Below are 20,327 nucleotides of genomic sequence, written 5' to 3' on the forward strand. Positions count from 1 at the left end.
TTCCATCATTAATAAGCAATCGAGATGTTATCCTTCTCTTCATCCATCTCTCTTCTATAATTAGTCATTACTTCAACTATAAATGGGCCAATACAAAGACAACCACCCAAAGCACTAGTCTTGTAAAGCCTCGTGGCTTCTCTTTGGCATCAAGTTCTTTGATGATTACACACATGCATATATTGATTTGTGACTGGGTCCAATTGAACTTTCATATTTGAAAACTTTTCATAACTTCTTGAAGGAGGACAGTAGGGCACATTAGTGTCTGTTGGTGTCCATATTCATCATGGGTCATATGAATCATGTTTTAATTTCTAAACGAATCTGGTAGATTCAAGATTTGAAGTCAGCTGATATAAGTAATTATACATTCTATTCGCTACTTTTTGTGATAGATATTGATCCGCCATAATTTCAACTTCTTGTTAAAAGTTGAATTTATGATTTACTTTGACCAATCTTGAACTTAATCTAAATATTATAGTTCAGATTTGGACTGAATTTGTCACAGATGTAAGAAAAGGGAGAAATTACAATTTTGTGAACCACATAGGTCATCATATAGAATATAGAGTTTATTCTAATATAATTATTTGCTATGAAAGTAAATATTTTTCAGAAGTAAGTCATTTTTTGGTGTTTGTTTTGTTAGAGAATATTTCTCGGGTAAAATATTTTTCATCAAAGGGAGAAATGACTTCCTCGTTTTTGGAATGAAATCATTTTCTTTCACAATTATCTCAACTCTCACCTCAATATCATTGTATAAACCAACACTTATACGTTATTATCAATCTTTATTACTCAAACTATCCGATTTGCTAATATTATTCTCAGTCTTTTAATAAAAAAAATTCGAAAAATATTTTTCTAAAATAAAGCTTTTTTCTGGAAAATGATTTCCATCATGTCAAGTGACAGACTGATAATTAGAAAAAAAAAAAAATATATCTGCTGAATGAAGAGCTTCTAAAACCTAAGTGACAGCATTATTCGTTTAACATCCTCATGTTTTTCTTATGCCAATTATTTGATAACCCACTCCACTGTAATAGACTGTTTTTATTCTAAAATAAGAAAATATACAGCAAGGGTGAAGTGCATTTGCCAAAAGGACACATCTTCCTTCCTGATAATTATATTTATCAACTGAATAAATAAATTGAATCAGTCAACTAAGAAACCGACTAAAACTGGCACCATTTGACCATTAGTCCATTCTTTTAGGGCCCTATAATTTGTTAATTGATGACCCTTCATATGGACAAAAGTCATTCTCAAACTCTATTCAAAATTCTACTTCCACAGGTCTTTTTAATGGGTTTAACTTTAATATATTGATGGCATAAAAGATTATTTTATACTATCAGCTCATCCAGCTATAAGTAATTAATCATAACAAGTTGAATCAATTATTCCATCCTGTGTGCAATTTGAGATTATTCTTTTATTAGTCTGTTAGAAAAAAAATGGCATCTCTATATATTTTTTCAAATAATAAATTTTTACAGTCACATAAATATTATGCTATGTTTAGGATCACAAGTTTATATTCATAAGTTTCAAATCACAAATTTTAAATTTTCTTTCTTAAACTTCACTAAGCAAATTTTTATATTCAGATAAATTGAAACAAATAAAGTACTTAGAAAAAAAGCAGTCACCTGTCCAATAAATTAAATTACTATAAGAAAATTAGACTACCCATTATATAATTTAAATCCTACTGTAATTGGTCCAAATGTAAAGACAAGTAGTAAGTGGAGTACTTAAGTGGAAGGCGGCTACATATAGAGTTGCTTTCGGATCTATTTGGTCACCAACCATTAGACCCCACTGAATCCTGTTTGTTCGTATTTATCTCCTTTTTCCACCTCTTTATACATTAAAGTTTTTGATTTGTGGAATTTTGGTTACTCCTTAGCCGCCTTGACTTTATGGTTTTGCAATAACAAGTTCGATAATTCAATTCTATTCGTTTTCTAGCTACGTGTCCCATCCGGGTGCCACATAGCTCAAAATAAAGTCTCAAAGGAAAAATGTTTTGCTGAATTATATTGATGTCGTCCCTTGGGGGACATGTAATAAAAACAAGTCAATAAGCCAGTTTTAGATATGCGGCTGGTGTTTGGGTGTGCGAATAAAGTCCCGTGTTGATGTTGGTAGTTGAAAAAATTAGAGAGCCACATATAAGGCGTAGGATCTCTAATGGTGTGAGGCATTTTGAGAAAAATCGTGCAGGCTTGGCCTAGAGCGGATAATATTACACAATGTTAAGAGTATTTTGGGTTGATTTAGCTGATCGAACATAGTGTTGAATAGTTCTTTGCAACTTTCCTGTTTTCACCTTCTTCCTATGCATACCCCGTGCTCGTCGTCGAAATGAATTGGGAGAGTATTCTAGTTTGGGTAAAGATGAGGGTATAGCCACGCTTAACTAAATTATTGTAGTTCAACTTGTGTAGTGCGGTCATATTTGCTAGCTTGCCATCAGTATGAGCGGGGTTCATCAATATGGGTTTGGATTAAGTCACTATCGAGAAGGGCCAAAAACGATGTTGGAGCAATTAGGAAACTCCAGGTGTTGTGAGTTGCATTATTTTGCGGCAAAAGTTTTGTCTGTTTGTATAGCTGAGTTGAAATTTGAAATGGTAGGCTGATATTTATTGCGAGAGTGGGTTAATAACTTAATATAGAAAATTAAATTTGCAAATGATTGTCTCTTATTTTTCAAGCAAACAAGTCTTTAGATCCACGTGGCCATGCTATCAGGTCTTTCTTCACTTTGCTTCTCGTTCAAGTCAGACGTTATCAATATCTTGTGATGCCATGGCATTTGCTGCTAGCAGCTGGGGACGGAGCTAGGTAGGCTCCAGGAGGTTCATTCGAGCTCCCTCGACAAAAAATTATATTATATATATAAGCTTAAAATTATTTTTTATGTATAATATATATAGTAGATGTTAAACCCCCATTGACTTCTTCATATTTTTGAACTCTTAGATGAAAATTCTGGCTCTATGATTGGCTGCTAGTATAGTAACTTGACTAAACCATTGTGATAATTTGTATCAATTGTGTGAGGCACAACATAATATTTTTTCTATGTTTAATATGTTGACAAGTTTTGTTATTGTAACTGTTTCCTTTTTTCATGACTTACTTTGTTATTGCTTTCTTTTGAGCTGAGAATCTATCGGAAATAGTTTCTTTACCTCCCAAAGTAGAGATAAGATTTACGTTATGTTGTTTTAAAATATGTTGACAAATTGTTTCCTCCGAAGAGAATAGCAATTTTTAGCATTTTTCATGGATTTATTAACCGTAAGGTTCAATTAGGACTCCCCTCGGTATCTTCTGTTGGTTGGTCGCAAAGTTGCAATTCAAAACCAAGTGTGTTAACTTGTCTTGCTTGCTCTTGATTGCTCTTGTTCTCGGGCCTTTCTAAAATGCCTCTCTATCTTTCAGGTAGTAAGAAAGTCGATACTTATCTCTCCAAATCCCACATTGCGAGACTTCACCGGGTATGTTGTTGTAAAATCAAGTGTGTTAACTTCAGAATAGTTTCCTCCTAATTCCTCTATACAGTACTTACACTCTCATTTAATTATACAAAAGGTAGGACCCTGACTCATTATAAAACCTCAGAGAATCCTAGAGAATGTCGAAGTTTCCTCAGGAGGCTTCCTTGCAAGTTCCTTTTCCAAAATCAAGAGAAAAATGGTGCAAAGTTAGGTAAAAAGCAAAACACAAGACCAAAGACTTTGTGCTATGTATAACACGAGGACGGAAACGAAAGTCGGAGTTGCCGGGTGTGGGGCTGGGGGTGTTTCACTTGTCCAATATCACCAGCTGTAAAGAGGCTCCTCCCGTTTTTTGTCAAACAAAAACTAATATTTTTAGTTTTTTACATCCTCCCACTCGATTGGCAGGGCGTCTCAACAAGATTAGGGGCCTAAGGCCAAACTTCAAAAAGAGACTTTATTTTTATTAAAAGAAAAAATTGTGATATATATGTTTATTTAAAGTCTATTTTTAAAGTTTTTTTAGATGCGAAGTCATTAATTAATATTTTATAATCGTCAAGAACAATACAAAGTTGTTAACAATTTTTTCAAATCAATTTATTCTAAAAAATATTCAAGTGACAACAATATAGCTAATCAATCACGTCACTAAAAAAAAATTCTTCCTTTTTTTTTTTATAAAAATTGTTTACTCCCTCTATCTCAAGTTTTGTGACACAATTTGAATTTTAGGAGTCAAATTTTATTATTTGTATCCGGAATTCGGACATACAATCTTTTTAAGTTTTTGAAATATAATTTACATATTTAAAAACTACATATAAAAATATTATAAGTCACAATAATTTTTTAAACAAATTAGCAATAAAAAACATGATAAAAAATGGGGCCATTGCGCCATCGCTTTACGCCTCGCTCGAGCCTACTGTCGATTGGACACATAATTTAAGAGGGAAAAAAGGACTTCTAAAATGTGCAGGTCTAAAATAAAGATTTTAATATTTGTGTGATTATAGTAAATCATCTTAGTAAAGGTACATGAGAATTCTAAAGTTAAAATAATTTTAAATTCAAAGATAATGTTTTTATAGGACCAACTAAAAAACTTATGTCACATATGAAGAACACTAATTAGGTTTAGTACGGGAAATAAGCTCCAGTTTTAGCCTAAAGGCTTTTTTCACCTTTTTCACAAAATATTTTGAAAACATTGTTTACTATAAAAAGTGATCAATTTTTGGTCAGTTATTAAAAATGAAGTTCTCAAGTTTTAAAAAGTGGTTTAGACTAGTTTTTGAAATTTCCACTCACAGAACTTTAATTTATCCAAAAACATTTCAACTTCCAAAAACATTTTAATCTCATCTTCAAAAGCTCTTTTTTTTTTTTTTTTCAAGTTTCTCACTAATTTATGTCCAAGCGCTTGCTAAATTGTTAAAGAAGATCCTAGAGGGCTTATACCTATTTAGTCCAACTCTGCATTTAGTCCACTTGCCAAGTACTTCTATACTAGTTGCAAATATTCTGTTTAAAAATCAAAGTTATGTACATTATGGTGTATAAAAAATTTATACTCCCCCATTTCATAATACGTGGCGCTTTTAATTTGAGCACACCTCCTAATAAAACTACTCACTCCTAAAAAGTAAGAAATTTTTTAATACTTACCCTTAATGAAATGCCTTGAAAAAAAAATAGTCTTTAATGATTTTTTGGTCATGTGTAACTACATTCATTTAAATGAGGATAAAATTGAAAAAAAAAATGTCTTGCTGATTTTGTGAAGCACCACTTATTTTGAAACGGAACTATTGTTAAATTAAACTAGCTATAAAAATAACTTTTTATAACATGCTTGACATGATAATAGATGGACAAAAACATTTAAAAAGAAACGTGTTATATCTGGTATCTCGTTAAATTTTATTTATTATTATATTGTTAAGTGATCGTTTTGTAGGTAGCCAAAATTATCTCGAGACTATAATTCTAGGACTAATTTATCACATCTCTTAAATTGGAATGCATTTTATACCTTGTTTGGTACAAGGTATAAATTTATCTCAGGATAAATTTATACCTTCTATTAAACATGATACAAAAAATTAGTGTTGGGATATCCCAACTTGTACCATGCACCAAATTTTGTTGTGCTCTCTTTCTCTGTCAGTGTGGGGGGTCGGATCCAATTCGGGGCCCCAAACTGTTATGTCTGCGTGGTATTTGTGGCCTTTCATACTTGAGAGCTGTCTATATATCTTGAGCGTAGAGCAAAGCTCCTATCTTCTGTGTTTATAATTATATGTATATGTATACTTCCTCTCTCTCTCTCTTTCCCTCCATAAATTTTATTGCAGAAAGAAAGTTATACAGACAGACACTGTGAGGTGGTGCTTATTTCCCGCTAAAACAACAAAGAAATCTCTTTTTCTTTTTCCACCCATCAACTTGTTCCTACAAATCATTGTATTTGTAACTTTTTTCCACTTTACTCTTATGTAATAATATTGGTGACTATTCACTCTCACCCTCTAAAGGCTAAAGCCCCATATAAATCTAGTCACTCCTTATCACAAGATCACTCTATCTCATCTTCAAAACCAGTTCTTGATGGCTCTGGTACTCTTATGAACTTATCGGAAAGTTTTGACTCTACTTGGATGATGGTGTATTCTTAATGCTTTTTCTGTACTCTGTTTGGTTCCTTTTGATAACAATCTTTTAAATCAAAGTGTAACTTCAAGCTTCAATCAGATTTCTGGTGCACCCATGACAGGAAATTCAGTAATCTCTACCATGGATGTACTACCTCCAATCGTTAAATTCACCCAACACATAGTAACTACAAACAAACATGTTACTGAGAAGAGTGAAAAATCGGATTTTCATAGAGTTGTGAGGATTATACTTACAGATGGTGACGCCACAGATTCCTCTGACGATGACGAAGTACACAATAGTACTACTGTACGGAGAGTTAAGAGGCACGTGACTGAGATCAACCTCATGCCATCACCCAAATCAACATGTGACAAAAAACGAAGATCTGTCTCGCCGGAAAATGACGTCACTCGCCGGAAAAAGTTTAGAGGCGTTCGTCAAAGACCATGGGGTCGTTGGGCCGCAGAAATTCGTGACCCGACCCGGGGAAAACGGGTTTGGTTAGGAACTTATGATACACCGGAAGAAGCAGCTACTGTTTATGATGAAGCTGCTGTTAAGCTCAAGGGTCCTAACGCCGTTACGAATTTTCCCGTTTTATCAACGACGGAGATAACGGAAACGGAGTCTGTTTCCAAAAGTGAAAACGACGTCGCTTTATCACCTACTTCAGTTCTCTGTAATAACGATTTTGCGCCGTTTGATAATTTGGGTTTATGTGAAGTGGACGCTTTTGGGTTCGATGTTGAATCACTTTTCCGGTTGCCGGATTTTGGGATGTCGGAGAAATATTACGGCGAAGAATTCGGCGAGTTTGACTTTGACGATTTTGCCCTTGAAGGTAGATAGCATATAGTCTATTTTTGCAAATGGGGTCACTGGTTAGATGACTTGTGAGTTGTGACGTGACATTTTTTGGCGGGAGTATATAGTGATTATTAGCAGCCTATTAAGACGGCGACTTTCTGAGATATTTTTGTACTTTTTATGTTACTCGTGGGTCAATTTTGTAATATGAAAATTTTGTATGGAGAGATTTAGTAGATAATTAAAGATTAAGAAGGGTGGGTGGGGGAGGGATGTGTGTGTTTTTGCGTCAAGGTGTATTTTAAGATAAAAACAAGAGAGGATTTTATATTATTACAACTAAAGCAAGAAAGAATTATATATATCTCTAATTTGTTAAAACATGCTTCTTCTTCAGCTTCAATGATACGATTACGTAAGTTTTTTTTTTTTTTTTTTTTTAAGGTTATTATTAAAGACCATAAATATTTGTTAACAGTCAACAAACGCTACAGTTCAGCACAATTACTAGTGTTGTTATTGCAGTATTTTATCTTTCCAATGACTTAAAATTACTACTTGGTCAGCCAGTCCACCGTAAGTTGCGCTCGATTAGAATTTTGACATGTACTTTTATGTCTAGTTTTTGTTTGATATCTTAATGAGATACTGCACAAATTAATCGGACGGACAACAACATATTCAACACTCACAAGTGAGATATGAAGAATTTAACCCTTGATACAATAATAAGATTACTACAATCAATCCTTTTATTCTCTCCATTATTATGTCTGTGATATTTAGTTTTTTAACTCCATCTCAAAATATTTATCATATTTTTTATTTATACGCCATTAAGAAAGTATTTATAAGGATAGTATTTTGACTATTTTACCGTCATAATATATTTCATCATGTTCTCTCTCCTCGATAAATATTTACTCCATTAATAATGAAACCTCTTAAATATTGATACGTAAACTCACAAAACTCATTGATGAAACCTCTTAATTATTAGTACGTAAACTCACAAAATCAGCCCATTGATGAAACTACATGAACTCACAAAATCAGCCCATTAATGTAATTAATACAAGGATAATGAAAAAAAGCTACTTAATTTTATCTTGAATAAATAAAATAATAAATATTTTGAGATAAATATTTTTAATAAGGACAACATATATTTTGAAACAGAGGAGTAAGTAGTTTAATGAACAAAACTAGTACTACTATACATGGAAATATATTTGAATTATATCATGACAATAGTAACGATTCCCAAGACTAAGATAATGACCTCAATATGCAGACGGTTCCCAATAATCCGCTCAACCAAATACATTAATTAGCCCGCTGGAAACGTCAGCACCTAGGGCCACCTCTTGCAGCTGTCGTGAAAAAAAAACATGACCAAAAGCCTTGAATCCAGAGTCCGGTATCCCAGGCAAGCCATGACACACAGGAAGAGAAAAGTCAAAACTTTAAAAGGTTAAATTCAAGGGAGAACTTATCTCATGGAAGGGGGCTGTGAGCTATCATTTGATAACTGTCCTCCCCCTTCAGTAGGGAAAATTTTACCTTAAAAAAAACCTGCTTTGCACAACTTAATAACAGATGACAGAAATATAGTCTCATACAGAGAAGAGTTGCGGTTTAAACACTGGAGTTTTGCAATTGAAATGAGAGCACCCATACAAGATAGTCAATTAGAAAAAAACTTGGGAAAGGAGCAAAAGTAAAATTACATTTCCAGTTCTCCCCTCACTAAAATCAACAAATAGATATTCACATATTGAAAGATCTTGGTCTTAAAAATCTGACATGATTGAGTCGAAGCAAACTGATTCCCTTACTACATTTAATTCTTTCACCCAAAGCACAATGAAAACATTGCACTTAAGGGTGAAAGCAAAATGAAGTCATTGCAATTAAAAGTCTCATACACGCCCGAGGACACTTTTATCATCATCCCATGGCATATTTCTGTGTCCAGCTACGAGCAGTGGACTCGTATTTGGACCTGTCAGTCTTGTACATATGAGCAATTTCCGGTACAAGGGGATCATCTGGGTTTGGATCGGTCAATAGAGAGCAGATGGACAACAGGACCTAAAACATAGAAATAGCCATGTGAGACGAATCCAAAAGACAATTGAAAATAAGAAATATAAACCAGCAAAGCTCTTCCCCACTTTTCCAGATAGTTTAGAGGTGACTTGGTACGTAAACTGGTATTCACCACATTTTGAATAGTTTGATAGAAACGTGCAAACAGGAGACATCAAGCAAAACAAAGATAAACATAAAGTAGAAGACTACTCCATTAGTCAATTATTTGGTTGTACGTATATCATTTCTGGAGCAAAAAAAGCAATCTAAAGTGGCAGGTATCGCTTAAAAGAATGTACTCCAGTAACAGCTAAATATTACCACTAAATATCTTCACTTCAATTAAAATCTGAACACCCAAAACTCAACTCGGCAAAACTCAATACAATAAATGCATACGACAAAATTTAGAAAATAAATCATCTGCATCAACATCACCAAGTAAGTAGCTCACCTAATTTCTACCAAAGATTTAGCAGAAGCCAGTGAGAAGTGCTAGTCATTACATCACACAATAACACATAGAATACTTGTATAATAGAGACAATGTCAAAAGGTATCACACTTGTATTTCTTTATATTAAAGAAATGAGCATGACAGTTCCCCACTTTCCGTTCTTTAGTCTAAATGGGTATTGGTACGCTAAGTTGTTATTTGACAAATTTGTTCTGTAAGGCAAGCATGTTTTGTAGGGCACGGTATGATAAATATCTTTATTAAAAATAGATAATATATAGTTAACGTTTTTTAATTTAGAAGTCATGATAATGTTTGATTACTGTTCTAGAATGATGATACTGTTCTTTCTCCTCTTCTACTCTTATCTTTTTTCTTCTGACCTATGTTGGTTAGACTCTTCAAAAATATCGGCGGGTGCGTGTCGGACACTCCAAAAGTAGTGCATTTTTGGAGAATCCGACACGGGTGCGCCAACGAAAGTGAAGAGTCCGCACAACTTAGCTTTTGACTGGCATTATTGCTCGGATTCTCTCTTCAAATACAAACATACCAGTCTAAACCACCATGTTTCTAGAGCATGCTATCACATTAATAACGCCACAGTATAACTTGCCAATCACAGCTCTCACATTCATTTATATTGACATAAAGCTTATTCTACTAAATATACTCCCAGTGAGGAATATTTGTACTACTGTTAGCCAAGATTCCAACGGCTCAAAGTCCTTAATTATAAAGAGAGAAGAGATCAAGACTCAAACAATCCAGACAACAAGACATAACAAAAGTTGATCATTCTCCACCAAATAATATCACGCACCACCTCCATCATCTTCATTTTGTTAAATTTAGTCTTTGGCTATGACTCATCTTCATAGAGAAATCTAATACCAGAAAAATAAACAACATTTAATTGGACATAAACAAAGACCAAGATCCAAACCTTAGATATGGTCAACGCTGGACTCCATTGCTCTTTCAGGATATCCAAACATATACTTCCATTGCTATTGATGTTAGGGTGAAAGACCTTAGTTCTAAATGCAACCTGAAACAAATAAAACAATAAGAAGATCAACCTTGTCTGATCACCACAGAACCCAGTCGACAACTATTAATCAAACACATTCCAGAATTGGCAGAGAAGAACTTATTCTGCAGAATTTCAAACAGTGCCCCAACAACAAACAAAATCCTTAAACCTACAGAACCACCATGAAGGTAAACTTAATCTAGCAGCAAACAAACACCAGCCATCTTCTACACCAGCATACGTATAGGCATGACAAAACAAACTGGACAAAAAATGTTATGCCCATTTTATATAGAGCAATAATCTTGAACAGAACCCTGAAGTACCAGCTCACTCTAGCACCAGATCATAAGAGAGCAGGGAGAAGATAAACTTCTGAACAAAAAAAGCTTCCAATATCATCTCAAGTGGTGGAAAAGATCATAAGGAAGTTATAGACAGTAGTAACTAGTATCCAAGGCCTGCTGAAATTTTACAAAGGGAGATAAGCTATTTTTGTGAGTATTCCACCATGTATGCCCGCTGGCTTATTTCTGTGGTATGTAAACCAAAAACCGTGTGCCCACATACAAAAAGTCAGCATTTCAGATGCTAGCGTACTCCACATTCTACTAAAAAATTGAGATGGTGAAGTACACAGTACTTGAAGGTTAATTTCTGTCAATTCTATCACTACAACTATATGGACACAGCCAAGCTTGTAAATCATCCATGAAAGTTCCTGCTTATTTTAAGAAAAGAAAAAATTATCCTAGAAACCTATATGCAAATATTTGAGATGCATTTAGTTGATTATTGTATTTGAGTAATTCATGCAAAAAGAAACTCTCGAGTGTATAACAATAAAGAATGTAAAGGAACAGACACACATCTGGACAAGGATATTCTAGAGCATAGGCATACCTTTGGAGGCTTGAAAGGATAATCAGGAGGAAAATGGATTGAGACCAAAAATACACCTCCTGCATAAGGGCTATCTGTAGGCCCCATGATTGTTGCTTGCCAATGGAACATATCCTCAGCCACTGGACCTGTATTAGACGAAATATGCTACTTAATATCGACATAACAGCCATGTGATTAAAGTACCCACTTTAACAAAAGTATAATCACACTCAGCAAATTAAAGTCCTACATCCCAGAGAAAATCACAATTCCTCATCTGCCAAAAGACAGAATACACATTAGGAGAAGTACAACAATGAACGATACAGAAAACCTGATGGACAATTACAAGTGATCATTCCAGATCTTCATTGTGCCATGAATTGAATGTTAATTCTCAGAAGTGAGAAAGCGAAACCAATATAAAGATGCAATACAACCAGGGTTCTAACAGGTTGTCCAGTGAATTAGTCAAGGTGTGCACAAGCTAGTCGGACACCACTATCATATAACAAAGACGTAAGAAATAAATAAAAAATAAAGATAACCAAATCCACATTCAGCTGTCGTCAACTCATAATAGACCAACCAACTAATGATGCCGCTAATGTTCTTTTAATAACATTGGTGTCCAAGCTAGCTAACAGACACCTTGAGTACACCAACAATACCTGTACCTCCAACCAGTACATGTTTCTTATGACTTCGTCCACCAAAGCATAGACCAATGGGAACAACTAGCCTAGGACACCTCTACTGAGATTTGAGTCTTGGTTCCCAAGGTCGTTACTCAAGCTATTTGAATCCCACTTATGTTATAAAACAACAACAACCCAGTGTAATCCCACAAGTGGGGTGCAGACCTTACCCCTGCCTTGTGAAGGTAGAGAGACTGTTTTCGATATACCCTATGCTCAAAGAATGATGAAAAAGAAGGCAGTAGGCAACAAGCAGAAACAACAGCAAGACAATAATCTAAGAAATCTAAGAATACAATACTCCAGGCGAACGAAACATCAGGTAGTAATAGAAATCTAAGCATACGAAAATAAACAAATAATACTAATACTCCGGGGTGGAAAAGAAAATACGCCCTCCTACCTACTAGCTTTCTACCCTAATTCTCGACCTCTACACCCTCCTATATCAAGGGTCATGTCCTCTATAAGCTGAGGTTGTGCCGTGTCCTGCCTAATCAACTTATGTTATAAAAACAAAGATTTAAACCATGTAATTATGGTAGTACAGAAACAGCAAATAGGTTCAGCAAATTACTAAATCGGACAGGTTCTAAACTTTACAGCATTAGCCTAACAAAAGCAGCACAAAACATCACAAATTCGATCACAATGACCTAACTATTGATCTTTAGCTATCAAAACTATCACATAAGCTAAACAGCCATAAAATAATAAAAAGTGAAACGCAAAAAAAAAAAAAAAAAAAAAAAAAAACCGGCATACCAGCACTGCATGATGTGGGAGGATCCTTCTGTAGATCCTTAAGCTCCTTCAATATACGCTTTGACGCCATAAATTAACACGTATACCTTCAAATCCAAGCCCTAACACATACAAAATACAAAACTTTCCATCAAAATCCACAGATCTCCAAATTCAAGTAAGAAAATAATGCTTACAAACACAGATTAGCGTAAGAGAGATTAGAATCAAATAATAAACAGAAAAATTACGAGATCTAATGGATTGTTCATGCCAAAAATCCTAGATCTTCTTTTATTCACCAAAAAGAAATTATATATTATTTATAAACATTAATATGCATGTAGATTTGGAAAAGTACCTTAAAGGTGGAGATGATTGATTGAATTTAGTTAAAACGGTGATTTGCAGAGCTTGGATTAGGTTTTAAGCCAATTGTATGGAAGAAAAGGAAAACAATATAAATATTATTCGTACGTTACTTATTAGAATGCTATTCGTATTTATATTTTAGTTAAGTTAAGAGTGGGTCCAGGTGAAGGTTCTAGAATCATCTTTTGGAGTCATAATGTGCACATACGTTGTTGTTTTGAGTCTCAGCCAGCTTGTCAAATTATTTAATGTTTAGCCACAATTTATAAGCAAAAAATACTTTTTGTCTTTTTTGAAAAAAGTGCTTTTTATTTTTTCTCAAGTATTAATTTTTTCTAATAAATCATCTTTTTTAAAAAAGTTGAGTTGTTGTCAAATTATTTAATGTTTAGAAAATAGCATGTTTAAGCTTTTTTTAAGTATTAATTTTTTTCTAATAAATGCTTCTTTTTAAAAATATTTTGAAAAATACATTTAAACTTTTGTCTAAAAATATTTAAAGTTTGATCAAACATTACTTGCTGCTCAAAAGTATTTTTTAAATTAATTAACCAAATACAAATTGCTAATCAAAAGTACTTTTTTTGAAAAAAAAAAACTTTTGAGAAAAGTACTTTTCAAAATTAGCTGATTTTAAAAGTTTGACCAAACATGCTATTAGTTTTTCAGGTCAATACATCAAGACACTATGCGCCCGTTCGGACGGGCCGATGGTTTTTGACTTATAAGCCAAAAACACTATAAAGTACCTAAAATAAGCTTGGGTTAAAATTATTTTACTCAAACACTATAAAAATGCCAAAAAGCTATTTTAGGTTAAAAGTACCTAAAATAAGCCATCCAAACAGGCTCATGTCTTGAAGTTGTTGTTTAGTTCAAAAGTTTAGGACATTGTGTCCTAAAGTTCAATTTGCAATTCCAAAACTACAAGACGTTGTGTCCATCTGCGGTTCAAATACAAGACGTTGTGTCTTTAACTTTTAACTTTTTTAGTTTAAAATTTTCAAGATATTAGGTCTCAAATTTAGTTTTTGCCGTTCAAACATTGTATGCCAAGTCGCATGCCCGCTATACCGACTTTGCCAACACTGCTTCGCCCATGCGTCTGTCGTGCCTTAGGGCCTAGGTCTTTTCCGCTTTCGTGTTGCTTTGCCCACATGTTTTTGACCCATGATAAGGAGCAACACGTCAAATCCTTTGCCACAGCCTTACAGAAAGTGGACATACAGAAAGAAGGGCTCGTTTGGTCGGGAAACAACTTATTCCTAGGATTAATTATTCCACTCTCATATGAGATAAAATAAGAAAATCCGGGATAATTAATCCTTAGTTATTCCAAATTTTATTCCAACCAAACATTAATAAGAAGGCACCAAAATTTTATCCTGGGACTATGTTTGCTTATCCTTCACACCAAACAACCCCTAATATTACTAATGGACACTAATCAGGAATGAGGAATGAGAATAATGAAAGTTAAGCCAAAGTATACTATAACTATTTTCTGTTGATCAGTGATAGAAATGTTGTACCTTTTTTTACATATAAAAAACACGGCAGTATAGATATACATGTGTTTGGTACGAAGGAAAATATTTTTCAAAATAAAATGTCCCAAAATCCAACCCTATCTAAAATATATAAACTATTCCAAATGGACCATCGGAGATAAATGCAGGCAAAGAAGGCCGTTTGAAATATTACTTTTGGTGTTTGATTGCCAAAAAATGACTTATTTGCGTACCAAACACACACAACGGAATTGTTTGGACATATTCCAAAAATTTGGTTCTTTTCAAGTGATCCTTGATAAAACGACCATCAATCAGTTGTTAATAAGTGCAGACAGTCTTACAACAAATGACAAGAGTTTTTAAATCAAAAAAGGAGGAATTTTAACTTGGTCTACATAAGGAAAACAAATCAACAAATCCACACTTTCATTAGATACACTTGTCAATAGGATTGAATTAGAATGTATATTGTCCTGGGTAATAAAATCAAATGAATTTCTCAGCACTTACAAATTGTAAGCCAGAAATTGAAGGAATCAAGGGATCTGCACATTTGAGTCCTAGGATCTGCTCTCTGAAGATTGCCTGTTTTCAGAGTTAGATTGCCTGACCTCTTCAATCATTCTAACAACTTCCTCCATGTTAGGTCGCATATCGGCGACCCTTGCAACACATGCCATGCCAATTTGCAGCATCTGTACCATCTCCTCTTCAATGTTTTGAAATCTCATCAAATCGACGTCAAAAACCTCTGATGTCCATTCCTCCCTGACAACTGATTGGACCCACCTAGGAAGGTCGACCATGTCATCACGCCCCGGTGATTGCATTGGCTGCTTTCCAGTAAGCATCTCAAGTAGTAAGACACCGAAGCTGTAGACATCTGATTTATGACTATGCTTTCTGGTTTCTATCACCTCAGGAGCTCGGTACCCTGGATAACGAGATGGAGCTGCAGGGAAGTTCATTATGGGGGCTAAACCAAAATCTGAGACACAAGCTTCCAGATCTTGCTTGAGTAGGACGTTCGAGGACTTTATATTTCCATGAGTAAATTTTGGACCACCCATTGAATGGATGTGCGCAATCCCCTTTGCTGCTTCAAGAGATATTTTAACTCTTGACTCCCAGTCCAGTGGAGTTCTTCCAGAAGCCCTGCTTCCTATAATGACAGTTGAGCTTGACACGGATTAGAGAACAGAAATATCAGTATGCTTTACACTGATAAGTTTATGAACGGGGATGAGTTCATTTCTCATGTAATCTTCCAGGACAGTTATTAGGTATATCATGTATGAAGAGTTCCAGCACAAGCAGCTTTCCAGTTAGAAAAGCAGCAAAGATAGGGCGAGTGAAACTAAACCTTCCACAGAGCAGAGTTAGGTAAAAGAAAGCCGGTAAATGTCAATATGTTGCTATTGATATAATAGATACAGAATCACAAAAGAGCAGTTTATATTCATATAATAGACTTAGAAAGATCAAAACTGATGCATATATTCTGAATATGACTTTTTCTTCACATAGCTACAAGAAAGAATGCTCTTTTTCACACAAGTTTAAGAATTCAACCTGAAATTGTTGAAACTTGTTTAATAATTTTTAGGACATTACTTCAGTGGCAGTTTGTATTTGTGTTAGGAGTTTACTATTAGTCATTCAATGACAAAGGACGTATCAAGTTGCTCCACCAAACACCAGAAATAGAGAAAGGAAATGATGATGAGAGCATATGATGCCTTACCATGCAAGAGCATTGACAAGCTGCCCATTGAGAAATAACCATACACAAGTAGCTTCTCATCCTTGGAGTAATAATAAGCACGTAAAGGAACAACATTCGGATGCTGTCCAACTCTACCAATAATTTCCATCTGCTGTTCAAAGTCTTTCTTCCCTACAATGACTTCTTTTAATCTTTTAACCACCACTGTCGTTGACTCTTCCAAAATAGCCTTATAAGCAGTTCCAAAACTCCCTTTTCCTAGTACTTCAGCTGAGGCCCTCAATAGGTCCTCGAGATCGAAATTGTAAGAGACCCCTTCAAAGAAAACCAGCTTATTTTTGTCAGGTTCTTGAACCCCACTACCAAACTCTTCCCTCGGCTTTTCACTCCTTCCTCCACTCGAAGATTTCCCTTTCAGCGCACCTCTCCTTTCACCCCTTTTCCTTTTCAGGCAGCAAAAAATCAGGATCAGAACTAGCAGCAAGACCAGCACAGCCCCTCCAGCAGCAATAGCGATGATATATCCTAGTTTAAGTTTCTTCTTTGAGCTTTTTTCGTGAGTGTTTGGGGAAGGTGCAGGTGGGGAAGGGGAAGCGGATGGTGGTAGAACAGGGGAACAAGGATTTAAGGGTAGTCCACACAAGAATGAGTTCCCCGCAAAGGAAGAATTTGGAAACTTTTGGAGGGATAATGGAATAGAACCATTAAGATTGTTGTGGCTTAAATTTAAATGTCTTAGCTTTGGAAGAGTAATATTGGGTATGGGTCCAGAAAGCAAGTTATTCTGAAGGCTTAAACCAGTTAGCTGAGACAAATTCTGAATTGTTCCAGGAATCTTACCAGTGAAGAAATTATGAGAAAGGTCCAAAACATTCAGTTTATTTGAAAAAGAAGCAGGAATAGGTCCAGATAAGTTATTGTTCTGTACGAATAGGAACTGGAGAGAAGGAAGTGAAGTGATAGAAGATGGAAGGTTTCCGCTGAGACGATTGGATCGAAGGCTGATAATCCTTAAGGTATCCATCTTCCCAAAAGTATTTTCTGGAAGTGGACCAATGAGTCCGACTCCTGGAAGTCGTACAGCCAAAACATCGGCCCCATCATTACTACAAGTAATGCCTACCCAAGATGAGCAGATAGGAGTGGCTGGACTCCAGTTGATCTTCCTGCCATGCGGGACTGCCGCAGCAAAGTCAAGAAGGGCTTGTTTGTCCGAGTTTAGATCACCAAGGCACAGAGGAAGAAGAGTTGCTACAACAAAAAGATAATGTAGCAGTTGATTGGTGTGGTAGATTCTCATGAGGAAACCTTCAACTGATTGAAAGCCACTATACTGTCAGTATTGTGATTGTCCTGGGATGATACAGTAGACAAACAACTTGTGAGCCAAACAAACATCAAATGAGAGAGAGGGAGGATAGGAAAAAAAACAAAAATTAAAGCAAGCATCTATGCATTCAAAGTTAATAAAATTCCCTCAAGAAAGATGTTTGGAGATGCAGTTCTGCACCAATTTTTTATGAACTAAAACTAGATGATTTTTTATGGATGTCAAATAACAATTAATCTATGCTCAACTAATGTTTCTCTTTGCACATACGTTCCAAAATCACTTAGCAATGAACTACACTATGATTATTCCTTATGAATGCCAAACAGTAATTGTTCTATGTTTAACTAATTTTTCACCATCTGCAGAAGAAGATACATAAAACTAATCATGTTTTCATGGAACCCAAAAAAAAAAAAAGACGGTCAAATAATATGATGAAAGCTCTGCTGACTTTGTTAAAAATCTTTTCCACCATACTAACAACAAATAATTAATTCAAAAGCTATTCAATCTCATATTCACTCAGATGAGAAGATCCATGAAACAAATTTCAAGCATAAACACAGAAGTGATGCAGTATCTTCAAATATTACCTAGAAAGAAACATGTATGGTTGAACTACTTAAACCGATAATCAACATTATCTGATTGAGCCAACCAAAAAAAAAAAAAAAATGACTCAGTCTTTGTGAAGATTAACAATCAAACTGAAAACTAGGATCAGATGATAAACTACAGGAGAAAAAGATTTTTAGATTTAACATACTGGAAAGATTGAGATGAAGGAAAATATAAGCATGGCAACGAGGTTCAACACAAAAACAATAGTCTCTTTTTGCTTTCCAAGAAATAAGCAAAATGCAAAAGGGGATTGGGAAAGCAAAACCATAATAATTGCCATATCACTTTCTAAGCCATAAAATAACCTAATGCTTATTGTACAAGGAAGTGGGCAAAAAAGTTACAGATGGACGAATGATTATACCAAAAGAAGAAAAAGATGCTGTGAGACACTGTACCATGAACAATATTAAATAGCTCAAACAGCAGTATTAAAATGATTAGAAAAGCATATAGTAGGAGAACAAACATTCGCAGAAAATCTTTGGTTCACAAGTATTCCATTTGCGATTTCATAAATGAACAGTCTTGAAGTAGAATAGCAAGAGCTAAGATATACAAATAGCTAGCACCTAAGTAGTCTAACTTGATAGTATCTAATAAGCAAAGGGAAGGAGAATACTCCTTAAAGTCAACCTGGGACTAGATAATGCTTATTCTTCTCTCAAGCAAATCTACCAAAAACAGTGGTATTTCCTTTTTCTTTTTTCTTTTTCTTTTTTTTTGGGCGGGGGGGGGGGGGGAGGTGGGGTGTACCAAATATACCAATTACCACATTCAAATTTCTTCTCTCAAGCAAATGTCAAAGAGAGTTAGGTTAGTTGGGGTTACTGAACAACCCCAAGTCTTATCATGTCCAAGTAATACGGAATCCTAAGCTTTCATTAGACAAATATAATTAGTTGCTCCAATGATACAGTTCAGAAGGACCAACAACATTTTTACTTTTTAGTTTCTCAATTCTTTACATTTTCACAGTGTCAAACAAGCAAACTGTGAAGACTGAAGAACCATCTCAAGAAGAATGATTGATTTCATATGGGTTTATTCTATTAATTATTTTTTTTTGGAATAAAACTTAAAAGCTACATAAAAGATAAAATTACTTATTAGAAAACCTTTAAGAATCGTAGTAAAAAAAAAAAAATGACTGTTCAATCTAACAATGTCAAACAAATGGGAGTCGAAGGAACAAATAGATCTGCCACCAAAATTAGCAAAAACAAAAATAAAAAATCGAGCTGAACAAATACAAGGAAATAAAATTCAGAAACACATATAAAAAGATGCAAAATTACCTCGAAAAAATGAAAATTCAAGAAACCCCTTCAAGTTTAGGAGAAATGCTTAGATTCTGAGGTCAAAATAACAGTACCCATGAACCTTTAAATCAAATTCATCCACTGATTTGCAAACCCAATTACAGTAACCACATTTTTCTCAAAATGGAAAGTCCACATATCGCAAACCTGACCCTTTTTGCTTAAGCTGAAGGGAGTAAATATTGGATCTATGTTAATGGATAGAAAGAAAACAGTGTAATGGAGAAGGTATGAGAAGCAAATTGAATAAGTGTGTGAGTGCAAACTGAAGAGTGTGAGGTGGAGTTAGGTGTATTAACAGCTAACGTAGCATAGATGTAATAAGTTCGTCAGATTTGTTTATGTTGTGGAGTAATAACAGAATAATTGTCTGCAGAGTCTGCACTAATAAAATAAACATTAGAATACTTCTATTTATATGTCCGAAAGACTCGAACAATCAGCAGTGAAAGGCTGATTCTTTTGTACCGATACTGTTACGTAACTAATACTTGTGGGGTCAACCATTTCTTTTTTAATTTTAGATT

At 34.7% G+C, this 20,327-nt stretch overlaps 4 protein-coding genes across 5 annotated transcripts in view; 1 reads left to right on the forward strand and 3 right to left on the reverse strand.

Moving 5' to 3' along the window:
• Positions 1 to 15,245, reverse strand: part of LOC132052972 (eukaryotic translation initiation factor 2 subunit beta) — a 31,873-nt gene extending 16,628 nt beyond the window's left edge. The window contains exon 1 of the mRNA XM_059444732.1: positions 15,238 to 15,245. The gene's annotated coding sequence lies outside the window, so the exon portion shown is untranslated. The remainder of the gene's footprint in view (positions 1 to 15,237) is intronic.
• LOC132052969 (pathogenesis-related genes transcriptional activator PTI6-like) lies at positions 5,835 to 7,379 on the forward strand. The gene has a single exon (XM_059444727.1). It carries the CDS (start codon positions 6,300 to 6,302, stop codon positions 7,038 to 7,040), a length of 741 nt encoding a protein of 246 aa, XP_059300710.1. The 5' UTR covers positions 5,835 to 6,299; the 3' UTR covers positions 7,041 to 7,379.
• On the reverse strand, positions 8,630 to 13,429 carry LOC132052970 (ubiquitin-conjugating enzyme E2-17 kDa-like). Of its 2 annotated transcripts, none has more exons than XM_059444728.1 (5): positions 13,274 to 13,429; positions 12,934 to 13,034; positions 11,489 to 11,616; positions 10,496 to 10,600; positions 8,630 to 9,092 (listed from the first exon to the last, which is right to left on the reverse strand). In XM_059444728.1, the coding sequence occupies exons 2-5, from the start codon at positions 13,001 to 13,003 to the stop codon at positions 8,949 to 8,951; spliced, it is 447 nt and encodes a 148-aa protein (XP_059300711.1). In that variant the 5' UTR covers positions 13,004 to 13,034; positions 13,274 to 13,429; the 3' UTR covers positions 8,630 to 8,948. The 2 variants fall into 2 exon arrangements, with proteins under 2 accessions (XP_059300711.1, XP_059300712.1); XM_059444729.1 differs by lacking the exon at positions 13,274 to 13,429 and adding an exon at positions 13,164 to 13,184.
• Positions 15,246 to 15,276: 31 nt separating the features above from the next.
• On the reverse strand, positions 15,277 to 20,189 carry LOC132052971 (probable inactive receptor kinase At5g58300). The gene is made up of 3 exons (XM_059444730.1): positions 19,777 to 20,189; positions 16,543 to 17,877; positions 15,277 to 15,960 (listed from the first exon to the last, which is right to left on the reverse strand). The coding sequence occupies exons 2-3, from the start codon at positions 17,822 to 17,824 to the stop codon at positions 15,359 to 15,361; spliced, it is 1,884 nt and encodes a 627-aa protein (XP_059300713.1). The 5' UTR covers positions 17,825 to 17,877; positions 19,777 to 20,189; the 3' UTR covers positions 15,277 to 15,358.
• Between the last annotated feature and the right edge of the window lie 138 nt (positions 20,190 to 20,327).

The sequence above is a fragment of the Lycium ferocissimum genome, chromosome 4, assembly GCF_029784015.1.
Source record: "Lycium ferocissimum isolate CSIRO_LF1 chromosome 4, AGI_CSIRO_Lferr_CH_V1, whole genome shotgun sequence".
Taxonomy (NCBI): Eukaryota; Viridiplantae; Streptophyta; class Magnoliopsida; order Solanales; family Solanaceae; genus Lycium; species Lycium ferocissimum.